The 25,328-nt window shown below is 43.6% G+C and overlaps 3 protein-coding genes across 4 annotated transcripts in view; 1 reads left to right on the top strand and 2 right to left on the bottom strand.

Annotated features, from left to right (window-relative positions):
• The window catches only part of drp2 (dystrophin related protein 2), a 156,951-nt gene extending 153,107 nt beyond the window's left edge, over window positions 1-3,844 (top strand). For both annotated transcript variants that reach the window (XM_070961965.1, XM_070961966.1), the window contains one exon: window positions 19-3,844. In XM_070961965.1, coding sequence (XP_070818066.1) covers window positions 19-38 — 20 coding nt within the window. In that variant the 3' untranslated portion in view covers window positions 39-3,844. The remainder of the gene's footprint in view (window positions 1-18) is intronic.
• Window positions 3,491-13,920, bottom strand: LOC139330844 (myb-like protein X). The gene is made up of 8 exons (XM_070961968.1): window positions 13,709-13,920; window positions 12,384-12,563; window positions 11,839-12,027; window positions 10,681-10,857; window positions 10,074-10,215; window positions 6,301-6,845; window positions 5,457-5,598; window positions 3,491-4,821 (listed from the first exon to the last, which is right to left on the bottom strand). Exons 1-8 carry the CDS (start codon window positions 13,802-13,804, stop codon window positions 4,049-4,051), a joined length of 2,244 nt encoding a protein of 747 aa, XP_070818069.1. The 5' UTR covers window positions 13,805-13,920; the 3' UTR covers window positions 3,491-4,048.
• Window positions 13,921-15,526: 1,606 nt separating this feature from the next.
• taf7 (TAF7 RNA polymerase II, TATA box binding protein (TBP)-associated factor) lies at window positions 15,527-25,198 on the bottom strand. The gene is made up of 12 exons (XM_070963264.1): window positions 24,510-25,198; window positions 23,850-23,926; window positions 23,679-23,757; window positions 22,013-22,146; window positions 21,700-21,820; window positions 21,503-21,561; window positions 20,921-20,993; window positions 20,160-20,273; window positions 19,016-19,210; window positions 16,921-17,033; window positions 16,298-16,357; window positions 15,527-15,932 (listed from the first exon to the last, which is right to left on the bottom strand). Exons 1-12 carry the CDS (start codon window positions 24,526-24,528, stop codon window positions 15,888-15,890), a joined length of 1,089 nt encoding a protein of 362 aa, XP_070819365.1. The 5' UTR covers window positions 24,529-25,198; the 3' UTR covers window positions 15,527-15,887.
• Window positions 25,199-25,328: the final 130 nt, after the last annotated feature.

The raw sequence follows: 25,328 nt of genomic DNA, 5'->3' as shown, positions 1-25,328 counted from the left end.
TCTGTTTCCTAATTTCAGGCACCACCTCACACATCTAACCCCGAGTGGGCCTGGAGAAGCAGAGTGAAAGCCTGAAAGGATGCCTGATGGCAGCGGGAGGAGCTCCAGATGGCTGAGGTCAGGCCACAATACACCAGGCCCTGTGACCACTGCAGCAGCTATGATACCCAGAGCTAACCCTCTACTGGAACTCTGTGCACTAAAAGCCTTTTTCATGCAAACTGCTAAAGGCTCCCGCTGATGTCCGTTTGGCCAGGCTGTGCCTCATAACTTCAGTGGCGCAGCCTGACACCATGTTAACGAGCCAAAGGAAACTAACATTAGCAGCAGGTCAGGGAGAGACTGAAGTCAAAGGAAAATGCCCAGCCAAGACACTGTGCTCACCAGTATCTGTGTAGTCCGTCAGAGGTGTGAAGCTTTATATTAGTCCACAGCACAAATTGGACCTTCCACGAAAAGAACTTGAAAAAAATGCAAAAAGGAATAAGAAGAATACCCCCTTGTGTTTGTCAGAATGCCTGTATCTTCAGTGTTTGTGTGTTTTTTTTCTCCTTGAATGTGTTATCATGGTTGTTATTTTTGTTTTTTGAAGGGAGGTGGTGCGTTAAAGCTTGCCTGTGTAAACTAGATCAGGGCTGGGCTGACTGCATTTGATGTGGCTGCGTGGTGCAGATTGTCAGGGAGTTGAGAGCTACCACAACGAGCTTATTTACTTTGTGAGAATGACACATCATCAGTTAAATCCATGATTTATTTAAGACCGCCAAAGTGCCCGCTAGCACAGCGCCTCTGTATGCATACACTGTGTTCCTTTAATCCTCTCAAACTGCTTGTCGCTCTCATTGCTCGCCTCTCCTAAGTGAGCCCTTTACGCTCTCACAGCACTCACCGTACGTGCATGCACACATGTATGCTGCTGCATCCATGCTCCCTATTGACAAAGCGCCCTTCCCTCATTGTGCACAAACACACAAATGGCTCCCCGCGTGATCAATAACGTGCTGTGCTGCGTCCTGAAAAACACAGACTTCCATAAAGAATGGAGATCCTTTTCATGTCTTTGCCTCGCGGGATTCAGACAAGCTCTCAGTTTTGAGCCAATTTGGATTGTGACTGAGATTGAGTTTGGTTGAGGAAATATCTCCGATTAATATCAGCATGCAGGCTTTCGCTCTGGAATCTCAGTGCTCCCCTGCTGTGTGCAGAGAAAGAGAAAGGAGCAGCTCCAAGCGATGGTGCCGCCAGGCTGAAGCCCTCTGACTCTCTCTCTCTCTCTCTCTCTCTGCAAGGCCAATCCCACACACTACAGGGGGGATAAGGCATGCCACCACAACGCAGTCCTACACTTCACCCTTAATAATCCCCCCTCTCCATGTAGATTTGAAAAGAACAGTAGCTGTTGATTCTACATGCCTCATTTTCCCTTGCTAATGCGTACTTAATTGCTTTTAGATTTGCAAGGAAGAGTGGTTGAAGTGGCTGTGCCCTCATCCTATCAGGGTCATTCTATTCTAAACATAGCACAGTCAATTAATGCCTTAAAACCAAACTGGAACCATTCAGACTGAGTTTCTGGACTTATTTTTTGTTATGTTTTACAGTCAGGGCAGAGGTTGCATCAGGCGTGGGCTTGGGTGTCAGTCAGTCCCTGGACAGACCTGTGGTTAATTTGGAATAACAGGAAGAATAGAAGAGCGAGGATAACAGCATGTGAGCACCCATTCACTGAAACCAGCTAAACAGGGCTTTTATGGGTGATGCCATGATGCTGGGGATGCTTGAAGGGCTGAAAGATCTGAGACGAGGGAGGAAAGGCGGGAAAAAAACAATCCATTTATTGCTGGAGGGCTGGTGGGAGAGATCCACTTTGATGTGCCTGCCACAGCAGAATCTCCAGAAGCAAGACAAGCGATTGCCTGAAACAAGTAAGCTGTGGCTCTGTGTTTCTCAGCGATCACAGCGCCTCGTCCTCACAAAAAAAGACAGAGACGTCCACAGTTCAGATTCCATCTTAATCCTTAGAACGACACTGACCTCACATACATGAGTTCGAAACCCATGTGCCGCATTCATTACGGGCTGCCCCTCCAGGCACACAGCGCTCACATTTTGACTCCATGCTCCTCAGCACTTGCTGCCTGTTAGTTTTGATGCTGTTGCTAGGGAACTGTCCCCAAGGACGCAGTACCGCAGGGTTGCGAGTTGGAGAGGTGATGTGCCGTTCATCATACAAATGCTAATAGCCTTAAGGGAAGCAAGGGAGAGCGCCACTCTCGTCTTCTTCACTTCCACCTCCTCTGAAACCTGCCAGTGTGTAGCTGAAGCTGCTCATTATCACGTGTTGAATCTGTCTCCGCGTCAGCAGCGCTGCAGAATTTGTTTTGGTGAAGCTTAAGTCAGAATAAAGAGCAGCAGCTCGGCTTGTGGATGAAAACAAAACAAAACAAAAAAAAATAGAAAGCCATGACAAGTAACGTTGGTTCAGACATTTATTTATTGGTATTCACACATCTCATTACACATTGATGATCACCCGGCGGCCTCACACACTTATTTATCTCCATACTTTTGTATGTGGGTACACAAAATGATGTAACAGTGACAGCGTGTGAAAGAGAGGAGGCATTCCCCAATGAGCTGCATGTCAACATTTGTCGCCTGCATTTTAAGACGGCACAGAGGAGGCAGAGTGAAATAAATACACTAGGTGGTTAAATGACAGTTGCAATATCATTAGGGCTGCACTTACAGTTATTTTCAATGTTGATTAATCTGCCAGTTATTTTCTCAGTTAATAGATTCATTGTTTGGTCTGTAAAATGCCAGTAAATGGTGAAAAAACATCCATCGTTGTTTCCCAAAGCCCAAGATGATATCCTCAAATGTCTTGTTTTGTCCAGATATTCAGTTTAGGAGTGAAGAGATCAGAACATATTCACATTTAAGACGCAGAAATCAGAGAACTTTGACTTTTTTTCTTTAAAAAATTACACAAACTGATTGTCAAAATAGTTGCAGATTAATTCAATAGACAACTTACTGATTGCTGGTTGCAGCTCTGACTATCATATGCAGTTTGTCCCTGCTTTTCACTCTGCTGATGCCGTTTGACATCTAAATTGACTTCGCTCGCCGGGGAGTCACACAGCGAGTCTCATCTCTTTTTGTGATCGTCTCTTTGAGGTCTGACACATGTACAAATTTCTATACTGGCAGTGGCTGCCCTATATTCCCCATGCACACTAAAACCTGCCCTGCTCTCTGTGGCGTGACTGAAGCTGTGAGATTGAAGGAAAAGGTTGTCCACAGAGGCAAGAGCCCCCCCCCCCCCCGACCACCCCCAGAGGATGCTGCTATCGCTCTCCAGACTTCTGTTTCTGCATGTAGCCAGCCAACACGCTACTGGCACCGTTCATTACTCTCCCGGCTCTGTCACACCCTCCATGTTTGCATCTAAGCTTGTAATACGGGCACATATGCTTGTATGTCACCTCCCACACAGGACAGGGCGATGAATCTCCTTAACCTCAACCAAGGTGTGGTTAACACTAACACGTATATACACACACGCACACATACACTCATTACTTACAGGTGAACTGTGGTATCTTTTCTTATTTTAAAACCACCATTAATATACCTCATTAATTCAAAAGTGTATCGTTTAATGGGTTAGATTTTCTGTTATTGTCCAGCACTCAAACACTTCTTGCTGTCTTTTCTCTGGAGTTTTTAATCTGTATAAAAAGTTTTCTGAAGAAAGGCTTTTTACTGTAATAACAAGTGGGTTATTGGCTGCTTTCTACTCTTTGTGTACAGAAATAAAAACTTTGTATTTGGCAAACTACTCGCCTGCCGAGCTTTTTTATGTGCCTGCACTTATTCCTTGGAGAACTGAATAATGAAACTTAACAAATGCGGCTGTTTATATTCGTTTTCCTCCTTGTGTTTATATTTGGATTTGGATGTGGCATCAGTTTTTCCTGTTGAGACTTGAGGCTTGGCTTCACTTTCTGCCTCCATATTGCTGTTCTTTCCCATTTCTTTCCTACTTTGTCTCTCTGGCCTCAGCTTGCCCCGTGTTCCTTTGGCTCTGCACCTTATTGGTCTGTTTTGATTGCGTGCCACCATTTCCTGTTTTATCTATGGTGGCCTTGGTCCCTTTCCTTGTTCTGCTTGGGCCTGGTACAGCACCTGATTGGCGTTTGACCTTTCTGGCCTTATCACCCGCCGATCTCTTGCTCACTACATTATCTTTGCCTGTGCTGGTGGGCGCAGGATCACTATCTTTATCTGTTGCTCCATTATCTGGTGCATCCTGCTCGTCCTCATGAACTGCGACACTCTCCATATTTTCATTATCTAACCCTTCTCCGCTCGCCCTCCCACTCTCTGGCTCTTTATTACTCTGCTCTGCTTTCACATCTGGATTTTTCTCTGTTTCTGCGTCATCCGCTCCCTCTGTCTCAGCGGAGGCGGGTTTCTCTGAGCTTTCCTTGTCTTCTGTCTTACTGTTTTCTGTCTTCTTATCTGCTTGAGTTTTTTCTTCAGTGGCTCTCTGTGAAAATTTCTTCTTTCTTGCTGCACCCTTTGCCTTGCTTCCACCAGGCCCCCACTTTTCCTGTGTCGTATCCCAGTAAGTCTTATTCTGGCTGGCATGCATGGAGCGCATGCTCTCGCTCAGCCTTCTCAGTTCCTGCCGGACGAAGGGTTTGAACTTTGGGTCCAATTTCTCCACCATATTAAAGTCCCTCCGAGCTTCATCCTCGTTGCACAAAGCGGCGTGCGCTCGTGCCCGCTGGTACACCGCCTTAAAGTTACCTATGGAGAACAAGAAAAGACAGTGGAGGGGTAGAAATAACTGAAATATTGACACGTGAAAGACCACATGAGGCAACAGGAGGTCAGCAAGAATGAAATTGACAAGCAGTAAAACTAAAAGTTAAAGGTAAAACAAACTGCAGGAGGGAGGATGAAACAGCTGCACTGCACACCAGTGGTGAGGCAGGAGGCAGACGAAGGAGAAGGTGAAAGTTGGAGAGAAGTAAATGAAGGGAAAAGGAAAGCATAAGAACAACCATTTCACATCAGCCTCAACTATAAATAATTCAGTCACAGCAGAAACAAAAAGAAAACAATGAATTCATTTTTGACTGTGATGTCCACGGGTGGGTGCCAGGGGAACGAAAGAGAGACTCAGCTATGCGGTGGTGAATGCTTGGTTCCCTCTTTCCCGGGTAAACAGAGAGATCAAGGACTGCTGTGGTGTGAAGGCAGGCCTTTGCTGGGGGCAGGCATTTGTACGAGCTACAGATCTTGATATTTTTAAGTTCAAAAATGAAGGTGTGTGAGGAAAAGCAATGACAACTGAGCTTGTTTATTTACACTCATGTACCTATTTCTAGATCAAAGCACATCTTTTTGTCTCCTCCTCTGCTTCAGATAACATATATTACCTTTATGCTTCTTCAGCAGCGTGCTGTTGAGATCCACCACTTGCTGGTATTGCTTCAGCTCCAGCATGCACTGGCTCAGGTTGAGAGTCAGCGGGAGACGCACTTTCTCCAGCGACTCCCAGTCCTCAGCCTGCTGATCCACCTGCCGAGCACACAGAGAGGACAATATGGGTGGTAGGTGGTGACGAGGGTGGAGGAGGAGGTGGCGGATGGCAGAGGAAAGCGAAAAAGATGAAAGAAAAAGAAGAAAGAGCGCAGTAACAAAAAAAAAAAGATGTGAAGATGTAAGGGTTGGGGGGAATGATGGAGAAGATTAGATGCTGAAGATGATAGAGAGATGAGGTAAAGGTTGGAGGATTGTGAGAACAGAAGGAGGGGACATGAAGATGGAGGAGGGTGGGTTGATGAGAAGAGGGATTTTGTTGTGTGGAAAGCGTGAGGGAGTTAGACAGCGAGGTGTGGCAGGAGTGAGGGAGTTTAAGAAAGAGAAAAGAAGCAGAGGCGAGCGCTGTCACAGTGATATCTCTGTGGATCGCCGTTATTTTTAGAGCTCTTTTCTCTGCTCTTCGCTTCGCCAGCATACCTACAATACCACAGCTGCTCTTCAGTAAAAAAGCAACCATGACAGATGATTATAGTTTACGAGCCACAATCCTTTTAACTTTCTGGCACATTCAATCTACTCATCCTGATAAATGGCTCGGACTGGAGGCCTTTAATATGGCCGGCATCGGTCCCGACGTCCCTCCGTCATCACAAATGGTTTTATTTGACAGAAAAACACTGCATTATTACTTTTGCGCATGCTTTTACGCGACATCAAAACACAACAAATTACACTAACCATGTTCTGAAGGGTGTCCATGTATTCTATGGCCTCCTTGAACTTTACAGAAGCATCTTGAAATCGGTTTTCCTTCATGAGGAAGTTTCCTTCGTTCTGCAGCAGCATGACCAGTCGTAGCATCTGCTGCCAGCCCTTCCCTTCCCCTTTACTGGTAGGGCCTTCTTCCTCTTTGCCACCTGTTCCCTCAGGTAAGAGCTCCTCTTTATTGCCGTCAGCACATCTGGATGGAGATTCTTCTTCACCTTTTTCCTCCCCCACTGCATCTTTACTCTCATCATCACCGTCTTCCTGCTTTCCTTTGTCTTCCTCCTCCTCTTCCTCTTTGTTTTTTTCCCCCTTTGACTCTAGCATGTTCCAGTATTTCTCCTTCTCTTCCCAGTATTTCTCCTTTATGCGCTCTGACATGGCCCTCAGCTCTCGGTTGACTAGAGAGGCCAGAGTGACGTCCAGGTGGACCACCATGTTGTAGTCTCTACGGGCTTCCTTTTCATTCCACACAGCAGCGTGGGCCTTGGCTCTCTTGTAGTAGCCTTTTACACAGTCTGAGAAACAGCAAAAAAAAAAAAAAAAACGCAGCAGAATAATGAGGGGGAAAAAAAGCATGAATAAAAACAGTTATTAATGTCTAGGCTAGGAATATTCAATAATAAACCTGAGGTGGCAGTTTGTCTGCATATAAGACTGTGTGTAGGTGTGTACTGTGTATGTACATTTCTCATAACAAACTATCTTTATTCCTCACTGAAGCAAAACTTTGATTTTGATTTTTTTTTTTTTTTTTCAGTATATGGTTATTTTCATGTCTGCTAAGCTACAGCTAGTAGCTAGTTAATTTCACACAAAGACTGGAAATATGGAGACACAGCTAGCCTGGCTCTACTCTACCTGGCCAAGAAATAGTCCAGCACAATACTCCCTGTAAAATCTATTGTTTTTACAAATCTTTTTGCCAAGCTAACCATGTCCTGGTTGCATGTAGATTTGACCATTACACATAAGCTAGAGCCAGGAGTTAGCTCAGATTAGCATGAAGACTGGAAAAAGGTGAAAAGCCCAGACTCTGTCCAAACACATCCCTCTTTACATGTTGGTTTTATTCATATCAAACAAACAAGACAGTATGTTAATTAGTTAGCTTTGGGGGTGATAGTGGGCAGATTTCACTACCTTTGGCCAGAGCCGGGCTAGTTGTTTCCAGTTTTTAAGCTAAGCTAATCTAAGCTAAAATAAGCTAAGCTAAGCTATCTCACTGCTTGCTGGTCTTATATTTAACAGACAGACATGAGAGTGGTATCGACCTTCTCAGAACAAACATATTTCCCAAAACATCAAACTAAATCTTTTAAAAGTCGTCACACACACACTGCTCATGTGCTTGGTTAGACACCCGCTGATGGCTGAGCTTTCTGTTTCTCTGCATTTAATTTCCCTCCACACTAAATCTTTCAGCCAACATTTAAACAGATTTCTTTGTCGCCTCTGGCAGAAGCAGAGACACTGCAGTGAGCCACCACTGGCTTACTTGTTTTTCTGAAGTGCAACTGGGTTGAAAGGATAAAACAGCAGAGTGGAGCAGCTGACTTGGACTGTTACAGCCAACATGGTATTGATGACAGGAGGAACAACAGCGCGGAGAAAGCAAGTAAAGTGGAGAAGAAAAGGAGACAAAGGTGTGACAAGGGGCGGAAATGAAAGCAAAGGTAGAGCTGGAAAAGGATTGGAAACTGAAGACCCAGAAAGGTGGAGTGATGCTGTGTGGGGTGGATCATTCTTATAGGCTTTGTGGGGAGGGCTGAAGCCTCGTGGCGGCTGCTCGAAATGGGCCAGTGGAGCTCAAAGACTCCTGCCCATCATTTCCATGATACCGTCTCACTCTCAAGCAACTTTACACCCTTCCTCCTCCTGCCAAACAAGCATCGAGCACATGCATCGTACAGCCACACACACTCAGAGCTGTACACACTCCCTCCTCCTGCCGCACACAAAGACAAACAGAAAACTGGAAATCCAGGCTGAGGGACAGAGAGTAAAATAAAGACTGCCTCTGTGGCATAATTCATAAGGCTCTGAAGTGGAGAGTGTGCCAGAATGTGAGCTCCTCTAGGATTATATGAGTAGCCATGGGTATGACAGTACAATTCCCAGTGCTGCACCGACTGTAAAACCCTTGGTATCGTCAATGTCAGCCCTCCTGCACACTGAAATACACTGAATTCACCGCTGCATCATACAACAGCCACTGCTGCAAAGCCAGTCGAGGCCTCAGACCCTGAACTGTCAGTGTTTTACAACATTTTAAAATTACTGTTTGTCACGGCATTCATACTGTGTCCTGAGCTGGAATTGACTCGGCACAAGCCCTCATTTTACTCTTCACTGAGCAGCTTTTAATTCACTTGATAACAAAGAAAAGTTTGATATTTTGGGAAATATTCCTACGCCTTCTTGCTGAGAGTTAGTTAAGAAACTTCTTACCACTCTCATGTCTGTCTATTAAATATAAAAATAAAGCCTGGAGATGGTTAGCTTGGTTTAGGATAATGACTGGAGGCTGAGGGAAACAGTTAGCTTGGCTCTGCCAAACTTGCTATTTTAATTTATTTAACCCATACAAAAAAAATAAAATAAATTAAAATAAATAAAATATGATCTATGATCCTGGAGGGGGTCAGAACCAGGCTAGCTGTTTCCCCTGCTTCCAGTTGTTATGCTAAGCTAACCGTCTCCTGGCTGTTGCTTCATATTTAACAGACATGACAGCGTTGTCAATCTACTGCAGGTGACAGTTAGCTTAGATTAGCTGGCAACAAAAATCTGCCTACCCTCAAAAGCTCTCAAATTAACATTTTATGTCTCATTTGTTTAATTCATACAAAACTAAAGTGTAAAACCAACAAATTATGGAGCTGGACAGAGTCAGCTAGGATTGTCCCCTTCTTCAGAGATGCTGGTAATCTGAATTGTTCGATTTTGACAAAGCCAGGCTAGCTGTTTCCCTCTGTTTCCAGTATATATGCTAAGCTAAGATAAGCTAACCACGGCCTGCCTTTGCTTCATATTTACATGACAGCAGTCTGTCATCTGTTCATTTTTAACATGGGGGAAGGTTAGAGCGCCTTTACACCCACAGACCCATACTTTCAGTAGCACAGACACCACTGAATACCACCACTTTATAGTATATATTCTAGTGAACATTATAGACCTAAGAGGAAACTGACAGAAGGGTGAGACAGAGAGAAAAAAGCATGATTGCAAATCGGTCTGCTGCTTCAGCACCATGCACAGCCATGGATTTATCAATACACAGCACAGTTACTGTTATTTCTGAGCCATGGTCGGGGACATAGATTCTAACTTGAACAAACCTCAGTCAGATAAAGGATCAATGAGAGGCAGAGAAGACGAACATATTCAATTAAACAAGCCCTCTGCCCCTGCACTCTCTCTGTTAGGGGGTGGAGCGCGGGGATGGCAGGTCAACAAGGGGGCATTTTGGTCATTTTGCTAATAAAGGGGATGACAACTCTCCTCACCCCCCTTCAAAAATCGTTTACTGACTGACAGACATGAGGTCTAACTCTTACCGAACTCTCGGCAAGAAAGTAAGTAAACATATTTGTGAAAATGATGCAGCTGTGTGAATGTGAAGCTCGGCGACACTGGGAAAGAAAAGCATGCTCAGTCAACTCTCCCTGGAAAAGGTAAATTTAAGATATCTTTCAGTGCCAAAACTGAGGATTAAATCAATCCTCCAACCAGACAGTTACCTTTGTGTTTCTCCAGCAGTTCGGTGGTGTGCTCTATAACTTCATAATACTCCTCCAGCTCCAGCATACACTGGCAGTAGTTCAGCTCCAGGGGGATGATCATTCGACCCAAATTAATGTAGTCTATATCACCTGGCATCTCCTACACATGCACATGCACAGATGGAAGAACAAGAATGCGATCAGCGCTGCGCCATGGTGCTGCTGCTCTCCTACACATATTTTAATAATTTATGTGAATTCTGTAGGTTTAAATATTTTCACACAGATTGCAATATATATTGGCTTTGGGACAATGGAGCATCATCTCTGCTTAAGAGAGCTCTACGAACTGTTTGTACAGTACACAGACCAACTATCTGAAAGCTTCTGACAACAAACTCAAAAATCACTCTCACGTACAAACAATTCTTTACACTCTCTGATCAGAACATCTCACACACATTACTGCCTCTAATAAGGGATACAGAGGAAAACAGGAAAACAGGAATCTCCCCCTGGAAAAGAGTTGCACGTCCCAAAAACCTAAAATCCTGAGAAAACCTCTAAATTCACATCCCTCTTTTTGCCCCCTCATCCCGTCTTTCTTCCCTAATCGTTCTCTCACTCTGGACTGGACTGTTTTCAGCAGCAGGACGGCCTCTTTGTACTTGCTGGCAGCCTCTCTGAATTGTCTCTGCTTGACCAGCGCATTGCCCTGCATGTGGAGAATTGGCACCGTCTGCAGCTTCTCATCCTTTTCCATCATCCATGACTCTCTCTGGTACGACATGGGGTCTCCCACCTGGAAGTGGCAGGGGCAAGAGGGGAGCACACCAGAACCAAAACATCAAACGGAGAAAAACAGCAACGAAGGAAGTGCAGGTTAATGCTGAAGAGGTGCAAACAGTCACAGTGGTGCAGAGAAACAAAGTGTGTGGCATTTGGTATTAAGGTATTTGTACTTTGCTATTTATAATTTATGGTACTTTATACCTTTTTTTTTTTTTGGCATACTAGCTACTTTGATTTTACATAAAAAAACACATGAGCAATATTTATAAAATGTGGTGCATAAGCACAAGGGTGTTTTCAGTGATGTGGCTGATTAAAACTGCTCAGGTTGGAGTTATGTAAAGCTCTGCAGGGATTTACACAAGGTTGCCAATAACAAGGATAAAGATTGAACTTGTCATGCAAGATAATAACTTGTGTGCACATAAAGTAAGAAAAAAATCATTCAAGACCTTGGAAGCTCTGTAATTTAACAAACTGAAAGGGGTCATCACGAATAACAAGTACTTTGGATACTTCAAGTACATTTTGTTGGTCTTTATGTGAGTGGACTTCTGAGAGTTTTTACATTGTGGTATTCCTTCTTTTACTTACAGGATCTGAGGACTTCTGAGCTGTCAAATTGGGTGCAGAAAAGCATTGTTGGACTGAAATGGGGAAGATGTTAATTTACTCCTATCGCTGCTGGACCCCCTGGTGAGTTTCAAGCTTGTTCTGATACTATATTATTTCAAAGCTGAACGTCTCAGGCAGAGTGGGGCTTCACTTTTGTCATTTCTGTCAGTGGATTTTAGAAAATCATGCGTAGGAGTGTCTCACTTGTAGAAGAGGGTTGGATGAATAGGTAAATGTGTCTTTTTTGCTGTCAGCCTATGTTTTAAGATGCAAAAATCTGAGAAAAGCTGTTTTCTGGAAAAGACAGCTGATTGTTCTACACTGTCTTCTTATTTTGATATCCAGCGTGACACACTATTTTGCCGCCGGCGCTTACCTGCAGCAGCTCCATGATGAATATAAGTGGTTGAGGAGTTCTCATGAGCTCATCCAGCTCTGGAAAACCAGTGGAGTGATAGTGGAACATGTTTCCCATGCCACACATGTGTCTCTGGCCCTCGAGGGGGTCTTTCCCTTGAGCAATCAGCCTCATTCCCTTGGACACGATGGGGTACAAGCCTGTGTGCTGCAAAATAAACTCATCAACAATAGCATAAACAACAGGTCTGCAGCAAGACATAGAAGCACTTAATCATGCTAACACCCCGGTGCTGGCAGCCTGTGCCAATCAGTCCTGCCAGGAAAACCCGAAAAAATGGCCACAATTTTACTTGCAGATTACAGTTTTCTCCAGAATAAAAACACTACAATTTGCTTGAAAAGGCATTGCTTTTGTGTTTATAATACTGAGCTGTGGGAGGCTTGGGAAGGTTGATTGATGTACATCATAATGAGGAGCTAAAGCTCGTGAACACATATTAGGACCTCTCTCAGGAGCCTAATATCTCTGCGCATGTGTGTGAAGGCTGTAGTTCAACTCACAGTGGCATCACACCAGAATTCAGCCACCTCTCCAGTCCTCATGGACGTCAGCAGGGTCTCCCAGACCTCCATCTTGAACATCTTTCCGACAAAGATCTCAGCCGGTCTGCCGGCCAGTCGGCTGTCATCGATGACCGTTCGTTCAAAGTTGTCCAGCAGCGTCTGGAAATGGAAAACCAGCTGCGATGGAAGGAGGGAGCAGGAGACAGTGGAGATCAATACATTAAACTATTTGCCAACAAAATGTACTTGCAAATGCTGTACAGCTTGTCCATGTGTTACTTAGATCATTATTTTTGTACTTCGAGTACTGAAGAATTTCAGGAAGTCTATGAATGATTCCGGCTTCTGTTCAAAGACCTTGAATTTCCCTTTGAGAGAGAACTTAAAAGACCCTTTCTTCACTGGCTAAGAGATAGGTTTCTCGGTAATACTATATTTAGCGTGCAGACAATAAAAATACTTATCTTTGTCTTCACTTTATAAATAGAAATTGCTGCCTTTGATTTTTCTAAATTTACATATATGAATGCTTGTATGTACACATTTAGTATATGTGTTTTCTTCTCTCCTTTGCCGACTGTGTTTTGTATTTCTGGCACAGACACAAAACAGAACAGCTGTTGACAATTTTTTGATTATTTTTTAAAGCTTTATGTGTATTTTTTAATAGAGTTTTCACTGAACGCTGCTACATATTTGAGTCCCTTCTTATGTAACACAAACATGCTGGTTTTCATTATGTCTTCCATCTGTTTGGGTGCATGTGAAAGACAAAGCCTTCACTGTAAAATCACACTGCTCGCATGTAATCTTCTATTTATAACTGGACAGATTGTGCATAATGATCTGATAACTGTGTGCGCTACTGGGAATCACCTCACCTGGGAGGGAGCACACACTCAGTGTAACACAGAGACACAGGTAAATGGAAATTCATGCTGGCATTGTCATGGAAAATGTTTGTCACGGTGTCCAGGCTCGCTGCCATATGGCTGGATATGACTTGGAAGGGAAAAAAAAGTCGGCGACCAGCGGATCAGTGGATGAACAGAAACACAGCTGCGGTGCCAAAAAACATGTTGCAATTTGGTTGACCAAATGTTTGCTCTGTGTGTAAGTGCCAGATACAGAATAAATTTCCTCTCTTCATGAAAAATTCAACAGATCTAATGGAATCGGGCAACGATACACGGCTAAAAATAGCCATTTCTCTGTGGAACATTAATTATATCACAAAAGTAATCAAGCAAGGAATCAGGTACAATCACTTGGAGTTTGAATGTGGTGTTATTTAGGTTGTCGGGTTAACTGTGAGTCGTTACCTTTGTCCCAGGTGGAAAATGTGGCAGCGGTCCTGTGCCTCCAGCCAGAATCTTCTTCCTGACTCCTGGATAGTTCATAAGGTATGTCTCCTCCATTGTTGCTCTGCCTTGAGTGAAACCAGACAGAAAAGTGTGTGTTCTGGAGATTTCTTTCTCCTCTCTGGGTTTCTGTTCTTCTGGCTTTCTAATTAGCCTGGTGGTGAGAGTCTTGGCTGCTTAGCTGCTCTCTGACAGATGGCAGGATTAGGCAGGGTTTGGAGGTGGACACTTTAATCTGAGGAGCTAATCTCTTGCCTACCCCTGCGATTGGTGGGGCAATCCCTGCAGGAAGGAGCGGGAGAGGCGAGGATGACCACCGGGGCCCTGGACAAGAAAGGCCCAGATCATTCTCGACCAGGTTGAGACCATTCTGGAAGGAGATTAATCTGATGACGTGATGATGGTTTAGTGACACAGGACTTTACATCACACAGGTGGGTGGACAGGAAGTGGCCCTTTAACAGTGACTGCTTAAGTTTGAGCTAGGGCTGCATCTATTGATAAATCTACCAATTACACTCTCAATTAGTATTTTGGTCCATCAAATGTCAGAAAATGCCATCACAACTGGAAGCCCAAGGCTATGTCATCAAATTGCTTTACCAACTGTCCAAAATCCAAACACATTCAATTTATGATCGCACACAGCAAATCTTCACCTTTCAGATGCTGGGAATAGAAACTTTTTGCTTGAAAAAAATACTTCAATAATTCCAAGATTTTCAAAATAGTTGCAGATTGTTTTCTCTGGCTAATCATCACCACTTATTAATTTTTTAAATATTTTTGGGGGCTTTTTAGCCTTTATGATAGAGAGACAGCTGAAGGTACGAAAGGAAAGGGGGCCGCAGGTGGGAGTCAAACCTGCGGCTGCTGCAGAAGACTGACAGCCTCAATACATGGGGCGCACACCCTACCAACTGAGCAACAGGGGCGCCTCCACTCTTATTTTAGCAGGAAGCACTTGAACACATGAGAAAGAAAGTCAAATAAAATTAAAATTCACACTTGGATGAGCTGTAAGAGTAAACTGTCCTGGTTTAAATCCAGTAAGCTCAGTGGACGCCTCACTAAATACACTTGTGAGCACTAACAAAGGCTCAAACTACTGAAAGCAGCCACAGTCAGTGAGACTTAAACCTAAAGACAAAGTGAAATGAAAAACACATTTTCCGAGTTCTACAGTAAATTATTCATCATCTCGTTATATTCCAAACATCTTTCACACAGTTTTTTTTTTTTATATCAAAATGCCTCTTTTCTCTCCCTGTAAAACCTAAAAATATTTCTGATGACTCATCCTGAACTCAGGGGCGGTTACATAAGTTTATCCAATCAAATGTGATTTGGGGTGACAAGCTAACCCCACCCATCATATAACACCACACACGACTGTTGGCTAGCGGGGTTACAGCAGAGCAATATAGTAAGATGTGTGTGTGGATTTCAGCTGGTACAGCTGTAAAACTAAGAATGTGGTTGAGGTCTAATTTGTTTAGTTAACCCATAGTCGCCACCTCCTCCTCCTCCTCTTCTTCCTGGTCTAACGAGGGAGGGAGGTGTGTGCAGAGGCCAACAATCCTCTACAGTGTCACATCTCCAGCTTCATGTAGAAGTATGTCACATTACAGAAGGTAAAGATGCTCAAACTTCCCTTTCAGTGTCTTCAACACACAGAGGAAGTTGGTTGATCCACCCACAGAAAAAGGACGTTAATGAGCAACATCAAACTGCCCACTTGTGGAAATCTCCGCCCAAATGCAATAAAACAGTCGGTTTCCATTTCTTGGACACTTGTGCATTGCTGTAATTTATTCTTCATACAGATAATGAAATACAAAGACGGTAAAAATTGGCTGACAAGCAAAACAGACATAATAGTCACCTCTGAAGCCGATCAATTACTTTAATCATACAGTAACTAACAACAAATTTTGTCAACTTAATGAAAAACCTTGACTGCTAATACAGAAATCGATATCCTGTATGCATAATGTATGAAAATGACAAACTGAAAGGAATGACACAGCAAGTCAGCTAATAAAGACTCCCTCCTCCCTGGATGAAGACTCCTCTTCCTCCTCCTCTTCTCGTGTGTTTAATGTGTGGCAGAGGATGACGTGAGGCTGCCCCCTGGTGGTCACTTCTCGATCAGAGAGTCCAGCTGATCCTGCAGGGAGGCCAGCTGTTGGAGCAGAAAATAGAAGGCGTGATTGATGCCCGACAGCCCCGGGGTGTAATTGCAGGGTAAGTGGATGATGATTAACATGTCTTTTCACATTAATTTGCTGCCCTCATTTGTCAATACAAACAACGACCCTAAACAGTGGGTGGCCTCTATGTGCCATAGCTGCAAAAAGGACTCCACTAGTAGCTGCTGACAAATTCAATTTCCCATGATGGAATTTGAACTTTGCTATTAGGCAAGAAAACTAGGTTTAAAAAAGGCAGCAAGCACAACGCCGTCTGCTAACATGGCTATTTGACATTCATACAAGATAAATTCATGCAAAGTGCTGAAAGCTCAAACCAAGCACTGATCCTCCTTACCTGCTCCATCTCCCGCTCCTCCTGCTGAATAATCTCATCCAGCAAAGCTTGGAAGCGGTTCTGTGAGAGGGTAGAGACACAAACGAGATCTGTTGGAGTCGACATGCTGAGCCTCATTAAATTGTGATGGCTTTAAATGTGTGTCTGCCTGAGCTGCTCATGTCACTCTCTCCTCTCTGACAGAAAGGCCACTTGGAACGCCAGTCAGAGACAGCTGACCTTTTCCCTGCGACTGTGATAATAACGACTGGAGATGGGCCTTTGACGGTCCCAAAACACCGGGCAATGAGAGCTCGAAATGGCAACGTAAAAAGGGCCACGTCTGCTCATGTTTCACTCATTGTAAAGGCTCAGCTAAAGAGCGCTCGGCAGGACAATGAATTTTCATGCCCAAACAATGCTTATTTTGTAAAGAGCTGATGGGAGAAATGCAATATTTAAACCTTTAAAAACATGAAAAAAACAACTAAATAATGGCCTCAAACAGTGTGTAATCAGCCGTCTTCATCATTGCTGTTGAGAGAACTTCTGCCTGCAGCTCATCTGCACGTTCCTGTTTATGTTTCTGTGCATGCAGACCTAGTTTCTGAATGACTGTGGAAAAAAGTGTGTGCACTGTTTACTTTGAGGGCCTGGTTTTCCACTTTCATGATGAGCTCCTCCTGCTGTTTCTTGCGGGCGCGGGTTTCCTGGAGCTTGGACTTGACGCTGTTGATCTGCACCTGATACTCCATCACTGCAGGAAAGAGCAGGAGGTTCACACGTTACGACTCGTAATAACACAAACTCCATTTACGCTTCTGCTTTCGTGTGCAGTGAAGAACAAACAGAAAAAAGTTGGAGAGATTCGATGATCGTGACGTCATTTGAGAGCCGAGGACAATATATGAACCTTCGCTCGCTGAAACACAAGGAAGCCTCCATTTGAGTCTGATAAATTGCGGTTAATGGGAACAACAAATCCATTTAAAAGGACATGAGCCAGCAGGCCGAAGCACTAAAAGACAGAACTAAATCAGTCTGCTCTGGGATCCTCAGAGGGTTCTCATTAAATCCGGCCAAAGTGATAGTACTTCGAAACAACCTGCGGCTCCCTAACCATCAACTATCTTCCAAACTAAGTGTATCCATCACATGCTTCCCCTCCTACTGAATCACAATCCTCTCATACAGCCCATCTAATATGCACCATCCCTGCAGACCCATTCAATACAACTTAGCAGCGCTGCCACAAACATGCACAGCCAGACTCCGACACATCTGCATTAGCTCTGCTGGGCTGCTACAATGGAGCTGACCAGTAACGTTACTGACTGACAGCTCCGCGTATGTAGATAAGGAGGCATTGAGCTGTCAGGCTGGACAGCTGTCTGAGCCGAACGCTGAGCCACAACACCTGTCAGGCTGGTTAGCTGAGGAGCAGAGCTGTCAGGATTGTGCATCTCTGTGGGCGAGGGCGCAGCACATGTGTTTAAGTCAAAGCAGGGCTACTCATTTGAGCGTGTGTGCGTGACGTCTGACCTAGAAAACTCAGCTCTGATTAGATGTCCAGACACCTTGTTAAGGTTATTTCTGACCTCTGCTTTGACAAGTGCACGAGGGGAGTTGGTTTAATTTAAAGTTGGACTGTGCGAGTTCTCGGCCCCGACTGAAAAATTAAAGATCGTATGTCAGCTGGAAGCGCCAGCACTCGCACTGAGGTGTAAATCCAAGTTGCAAGCACAGCACAAGGGATTGCATAATTCTGATGCTGCATTTACTTCATCCACCTAAGTACACGCACACGCACACGCACACACACACACTTTCCAGAACAGCTTTCACATGCACACATGTTCAATTTAAGAACAGATGTACATAAATATGCATCTGCCACCATATGGACATTCATCTATGGGTCACATATCAAAGGAGTTTCTACATGAATTTCCATCCATCCATTTTCTATACCGCATATCCCTTTCGGTGTTGCGGGGGGGCTGGAGCCTATCCCAGCCGTAAACAGGCGAGAGGCGGGGTACACCCTGAACCGGTCGCCAGTCGATCTCAGGGCACAAACACACAACCATCCACACTCACACCTAGGGGCAATTTTACAGTCACCAATTAACCTAATGAGCATGTTTTTGGTCTGTGGGAGGAAGCCGGAGTGCCCAGAGAGAACCCACGCATGCACGGGAAGAACATGCAAACTTCACACAGAAAGGCCCGACCCGGGAATCGAACCGGCAACCTTGTTGCTGTGAGGCACGCGCACTACCTGCTGTGCCACCGTACAGCCCTCTACATGAATTTCTCACACAATATTCCAGCACCTTATTCAGAGCGAGATTTCAGATCTTGAAACAATTTGGGAGGTGATGTAAACTATATTTTGACAACAACGAATGTGACAGCATGTCAGAGCCGCTGCAACTAACAATTATTGTCATTAATGTCATGAATTCCAATGAGTCGATCCATTGTTGAGTCTATAAAAGGACAGAAAATAGTGAAAAAAGTGATTTCGTGAAATTGCTCGTCCCGTCCCACCAACAGTCCAAAACCCGGACAGAAACGATTACTTGATTAAATTGCTTTGGCTCTTCTGGGAACATAAAAACCATAATTACATATTTTTTTCCATTCAGCTCAATCACCATTGATCCTCACTCTGTGTGTTTGTGTGGATTTCTTACAGGTTTCCAGGCCTGTGCAGAAACCCTGACATCCCCTCACCTATCTGGTTGTTTCTGTTGCTTTCATGCTGTGCAGAATCCGACTCGTTGAGTTTGTCTTGGAGCTGTCGGACCAGATCATCCTCCGTGTCCATGATGTTCAGGTCCTCGTCCTCGTGCCGGTCCCCTTCGTCCTCCTCGTCCTCGCTGGAGCTGCTGATGTCGTTGAAGATCTCCCTCAGCTCGTCACGCTGGGCTGGCCATGCGGAAGTGCACATTAGCGTTATTAACATGGACACATCAAACACTTGCTTGGGTTTGATTTAGGTCACAGTGACTATAGGCTAATGAAAATCAGAAGATGCTGGGGATTCAGTCTAGTGTGACACAAACCAGGTATGATTAATGTGAAGCCTACTTACTTACAACGCAGTGAACAGTTTGTCTTACATAACAAACACAGACGTGCTCTCGAGCACTTGGCTGTATATTCACATCTTCTGCTCTAGAAACCTCTGTTACACTGTGCTACCTCTTTTTTTCAAGTGTCAGTCATGCCACTCACACAGCACCTTTAAGTGCCAGCACAGTCGCACTGTGCGCTGGTGGCCAGGACGGTCCTCTGGTGAGTCTACAGGCAAAAATAATCTTGAGGCCAAAGAGGAACTAATGCTTGGGTGCGCTCTATTTCCATTTTAAACCACCGGGGCAGAGGCTATCAAGAAGGACGAGGGTGGTGTGCATGCTGAAAATGAAGAGGGAAACCTCTGGTGGTGCGGAGAGGAGAGTATCAAAGAAATGACTGTATGAAAGTCAGGTCAAACACAAGAGCTGTCTGTGCCATTTCAACGCCAGACCAGAAGCAGATATCCCATCACAGAAATGCTGATGATACGAGTCTCAGTGACATTGTTTTTCCACTGGAGAGCAATGACAAGTCTATTTTTTAAATGTCCCATTTAGTGCCTATCTTGGTTATATTCCTCACAAATCTGAGGGACATCAGAGAAAATGTTTGTTATGTGATCACATTTCTGAACTCTCAAATATCTGTATCGGCCCCAAAAACATCAATTTGGCTTGATCGCTTTGTTTTTCTATGTGGTCCAGATAACAGTAGATGCCCCTTTTGCTGCTTTAGCACAGAAAAGGAACCAGCATGCTCATGAAGCCCACCACATCTTATTCCTCATGATGTCACTTACCAGAGGACCCATGACCCATCTTGTGTCCCGAGGTGCCAGGTGAGGAGTCCAGGTTGGCCAGAGAGCCGTGCTGATCTGCTTCCTTGGACTCATCCTCTGCTATGATTTCCCACCCTGAACGTGATGGGTTAAGGTCCACATACTGTACCGTCTGTAGCTCTACACTAATCAGAACTCTTCTTTGAAGTAGACTTCAAAACTGAAAACCAGATGATACGCCACAGGAACTTAAACCTTCATTAGTGTGTCATGTGTACGTCTGCTGCTGCATGCAACCGCTACGACTATAATTAGAACCTAGCTTCACTGTGACCAACTAAGCAATGATAATGAACGGTCCATCTCAATTAACACACAGCAAGTAGCCACTCAAAACAGCCCTGCTGTGCTCTTATTCTGTCAGGCAAGTTTAGAGTTTCATTAGAGCACTAATAGCCTCCTTGTAAAGTGCATCTCTCTCAGAAAGACATTAGACAGAGTCAAGTCAGGTGAGTCCGGACACCCGCTGGGATGTTAGATCAACCTGGATGTGAGATGGAAGCAAGGTTACGTTTGTCCTGAAAAGACAAAAGAACACAAACTATTTTATGCTTCTTAAAAGCTAAAGTCACGGCTCTGCGTTAGCTTTCCATCTGATTCTACATTACACACTGCTGCTTGCCGTTATCGTGTCGTTTTGCTTGGTTAAACAACGGGTTAATTAGCTTTTTAGGGTTTTCAAAATGGACGTACAGAACTGCTGTTGGTGTCTTAAAGGATACGGACGCTGACAGCCTCAGCGTCTGTGCTTAGCAATCTCTTCACCTCCTTCTCCACATCAGGAGATTCAATGTACTGCAAGACAAACAAAGAAATTGGGTAACATGTAGCGTTAGCAGCATCTCTCTGTGTGTGTGTCTCTCTCTCTCTCTCTCTCTCTCTCACACACACACACACGCACGCACGCACGCATGCATACAAAGGTAGCAGCTGGCTGCATGCCAGGAAGCACATTAGCGATTAAAAACAGAAGGGGCCAAATCAATATGGCTCAGCTCTGCATCTTCAGGAAGATTTATTCTGAAGACAAAGTAGAAGTGTAGTGCTCAAGCACAGTCGCTTTCACTCTGATCAAAGCAATAGTGAAATTGCTTTCTTGCATGCCTTTGGGGCAAACTAAGATGGAAAGGCTTTATTTATATGTAAATCTTAGTTTTCACTTTCACCACAGTTCCCATTTTATGAAATGTAAATGTCTTGTTGGAAAAGAGCCTAGGAAAGCGATGGATCATCAGACAGGATGCTAAAGAGATGGATTGGAAAAGGGGAGGGGAGCGCTGAGGGCGAAATGAAAATGTCAAAACCTTCTTTTTCGCTGTCTTCCGAAATCTTCTCTTGCGCGTGTTCTTCAGAGGGCAGGTGACTGGGGACCAGAACAGCAGGATTAGTGGAGTCAAAATGGCTCAATCGGCTGTGGAGGGCTTCCTGAATAGCTGAACTGCTCAAGTTTTCAGCACTCGCAGCTCAAAAAACTGATTTGTGTAGGTATCAGTCTACTTACTGCCGTGGTTCCAAATGAATTTCTTGTCCTTGTCTTTGTCCTTCTTCTTGCTCTTGGGGTCGGTGCCAGTTGGCTCCTCTAAAGGAGGGTAAAGGTCTCCATCTAGTGTACACACCAGCATCTAACCCACGCAAGCCAAAAATGAATGGTAAATCACTCTGAGTTCTGCTGACTAATGTTGTTGTACTAAAGCATTATAAAGAACAAGAAGAGGAGACAATATCTCTGTTTTAAATGTTAATGTAAATGTTAAAATATGCAATCCTAAACGTGGACAACCAGTCCTAAATTTAACGCCACTGCAGTGCTTTACCTGGCAGACGTCAGCAGTCTTGTAAAATGTCTTCTTGTCCACCGTTTTCAGAGACTCAATCATACAGGGCAGATCCACCAGCTTGCAGGCCAAAGGGACGCGGTCTACTCTCACTATGCCATGACGACCATCAGCTACAAATAAGAGCGACAACAGGATTGATTATATTGACATGTTTGTGAGACAGAGGTAACCATTTCTGCTAGGACGCTGCAGCCACTGTTACACTGAAAAACAGAGTACACATGCAGGTGCAAAACGTGTCTTTCGACGTACAAGTTTATTTATTAGTTAAGGCCATAAGACTAGAATTTGTTGTCAAACTGGCATTTGTAGTTAATAACGTATTCCAACAAAACTGAAGATAAAAATCAAATCAATAGGATCAAATTCATTAGAGTATCAGATTCTAGTGTTTGTGAACGGAAATAGGTCAGTAGTGCTACTAGAAAGATACAATAGGTCAGTGCATCCGTAATTATGACACTGAACATTTTAGTTTCACTGCAGAAATAATTTACATATAACAAGTTTAACAATTCTGGACTGATTTCAAATGGATAACTTGAAATCTTTAAAGTGAGAGTGACTGACTGAAAGTTATTTAATGTTCAAACTCATAAATTTTATTGTTTTTTTTGTCAATATACACTCATTCTGAATTTGATGCCTCAACATGTTCGCAAAAAGTAAAGACAGGGGCAGGACATGTTTACAACTGTTAACAAGCGCTGGATTGCTCCAAAACCATGCACCTGCGGTTAAGAAATGCACTGTAAGTTGCCCTGGCCACTGACACACCTCCATACAATCACAGAGGCTGGCTTTTGAAGTTTGCACTGGTCACAATTTGGATTGTCATTTTCCTTTTTAGCCCGTCGGACATGACATCCATGATTTCCAAAAACAGTTTGAAAAGTGGACTCGTCAGGCCACAGCACACTTTTCTAATTTGTGTCAGCCAATCTCAGGGGAGCTTGTGCCAAGAGAAGTCAGCAGATCTGGAAGTTGATATGTGACTTCATGCATGGTGGAGCCTTAACTTGCATTTGCTGATGCAGCAATGAACTGTGTTTACTTTTCCTGAGCCCATGCAGTAATATCTTTTATACAGTCATGAATATTTTAAAGCAGTGCCACCTGAGGGATCGAAGGTCAAGGGCATTCAGTGTTGGCTTTCAGGTTTGCCCCTTATGTGCAGAGATTTCTCCTGATTCTCTGAGTTTTTAATGATATTATGGATTGTAGATGGTGAAATGAGTAAATTTCGTGCAACTGTGCAATGAGACACTTTGTTCTCAAACTGTTGGACTATTTGCAAACAGTTTTTCACAAAGGGGTGAACCTCGCTCCATCCTCGCTTTTGAACGACTGAGCCTTTCCAGGATGCCCCTTTCATACCCAATCATGATAAATGAACCTGTTTACCTGTGGAATGTTCCAAACAGGTGTTTTTGGAATATTCCACATCTTTCCCAGTCTTTAGTTGCTCCTGTCCAAACTTGTTTGAAACATGTTGCTGCATCAAATTCAGAATAAGCATATATTTACAAAAAACAATTAAGTTGGTGAGGTCAAAAATTAAATATATTGTCTTTGTGCTGTTCTAAATACAATATTTAGAATTAATAATTGAGCACTAAGACTACTAATAAAACAAGCTCACGGTGCAACTCAATGGTGAGTCTGTCTTTCATGTTCATACTGCTGGACTGGGCGATCCTTCTTACTGTCGAGGCGTACTCCTGTAAGAGAAAACATCCACATCATTTTCAGCAAAAGGTCACATTGAATGTCATAGATATGCAGTCGGTTTTGGCGTGTGTAACTGTCTCACCGTAGGAAGCCTCAGGACAAACTGGCTCTCCAACTCATAAGGCGCATCCTCCTTGTTCTTGGAGCCGACCTTCCCAGCTAGAGTCAAAAAACATCATCATGAACAAATGGCAGAATAGCCTCCTTGTTGCTTGTAATGTACAGTATTCATGAAACTTCAGTGTAAACAACACACCACAAACACGCAGCGGCGTTTGCCTTCCCAGGCTACGATTTTATTTATAAGCTTCTTGCACATTTTAATTGCTTCACATTTTTTGCAACCTGTATCCTAATACTTCTATTCAGCGTTGATACTGCATACTTATTAGTGTCTACGTCTATCGGACATCTTCTTGGTAAATCAAGTGTGTAAACAAGGACCAGCTGGGTAAGTTTACCCATATTTTAGAGTAATGCTAACGCTAAGCTAATGTAGCACAGTTACAGCAAACTGCGTACAATGCTGCCGATAGCCCTAATAAAACAGCTACAACACTGTTGTTCCCATCTTGCAGCAACAAAATCCTCTCCATTTAATATTTTTTTTATCAGAATTAATTCATTACCACACAAATTGCACGAGCTGAGGCGGCATGTTTACAAAAGACAGCCAGAGCTAGCAATCGCTAGCTTAGTACTTAGCGTTCGGCTAAAATAATGACACAGACTATTGACATACCTTTCAGTTTAGACGTCATCTTCGTTTTAATAATTTGGACGGCGCGGCTGCACTAATGTGTTGACATATTAAAAATAACACACAACAGGGTAAATTAAATATGCTGATCTTGATTAAATCAGCACAGCGCAGCTACGTGATGTACACACATCTCTAGCCGAGGCGAAGACGCGAATGGCGAGTACGTAAGTTTGCTACATTCACGGTCTCCTCGGAAATTGTGAATCTCTCATTCCAGCATCCAGTTGCCACAGAGCCCATTAATATGTTATACCGTAGAGAACTGTTTACAAATCCGGTAACACATATGATGTTTTTTGCACACTGACTAACGGAACAACGTAATTCATATGAATTTTGCCCAATATAAAAACATACTTTGCGACTTATGCGAACGTCACCTTAGTTCCCGTGTCTTATTTTATCTCGCGAGACTTGTTACACGGAGAAAAAGGTGATTCTCAAACATCACCTTTTTAGCAAAAAATGTAATTTGTATTTAGCTGTTTTTGCATAGTTAGTGAAACAAACCGTTATTACAAAAAACGCTCCATAAGAAAAGAGCAATATAAGAATCTTTGAAATCAGTTTGTATCAATCATTAAATTATAATCTCGCACAAAGACAAAGTTATTTACAGAACCGAAATAGATAAGAAATTATCTTTCTTTTCATCTTACTTCCTGTTCAGAGTGATGGAAATTGTGAATTTCACAATAAGAGTCCATGGTGATAAGTACTATAATCAACTATGGAAATACACCGTGATAATGAACAAAACCAATATTTTTTGTTAATTTACAAATCGTATAGATTACA

Source organism: Chaetodon trifascialis, chromosome 5, assembly GCF_039877785.1.
Source record: "Chaetodon trifascialis isolate fChaTrf1 chromosome 5, fChaTrf1.hap1, whole genome shotgun sequence".
Taxonomy (NCBI): Eukaryota; Metazoa; Chordata; class Actinopteri; order Chaetodontiformes; family Chaetodontidae; genus Chaetodon; species Chaetodon trifascialis.
The sequence above is the reverse complement of the archived record's forward strand: the minus strand, read 5'-3'. Positions and strand labels throughout refer to the sequence as shown.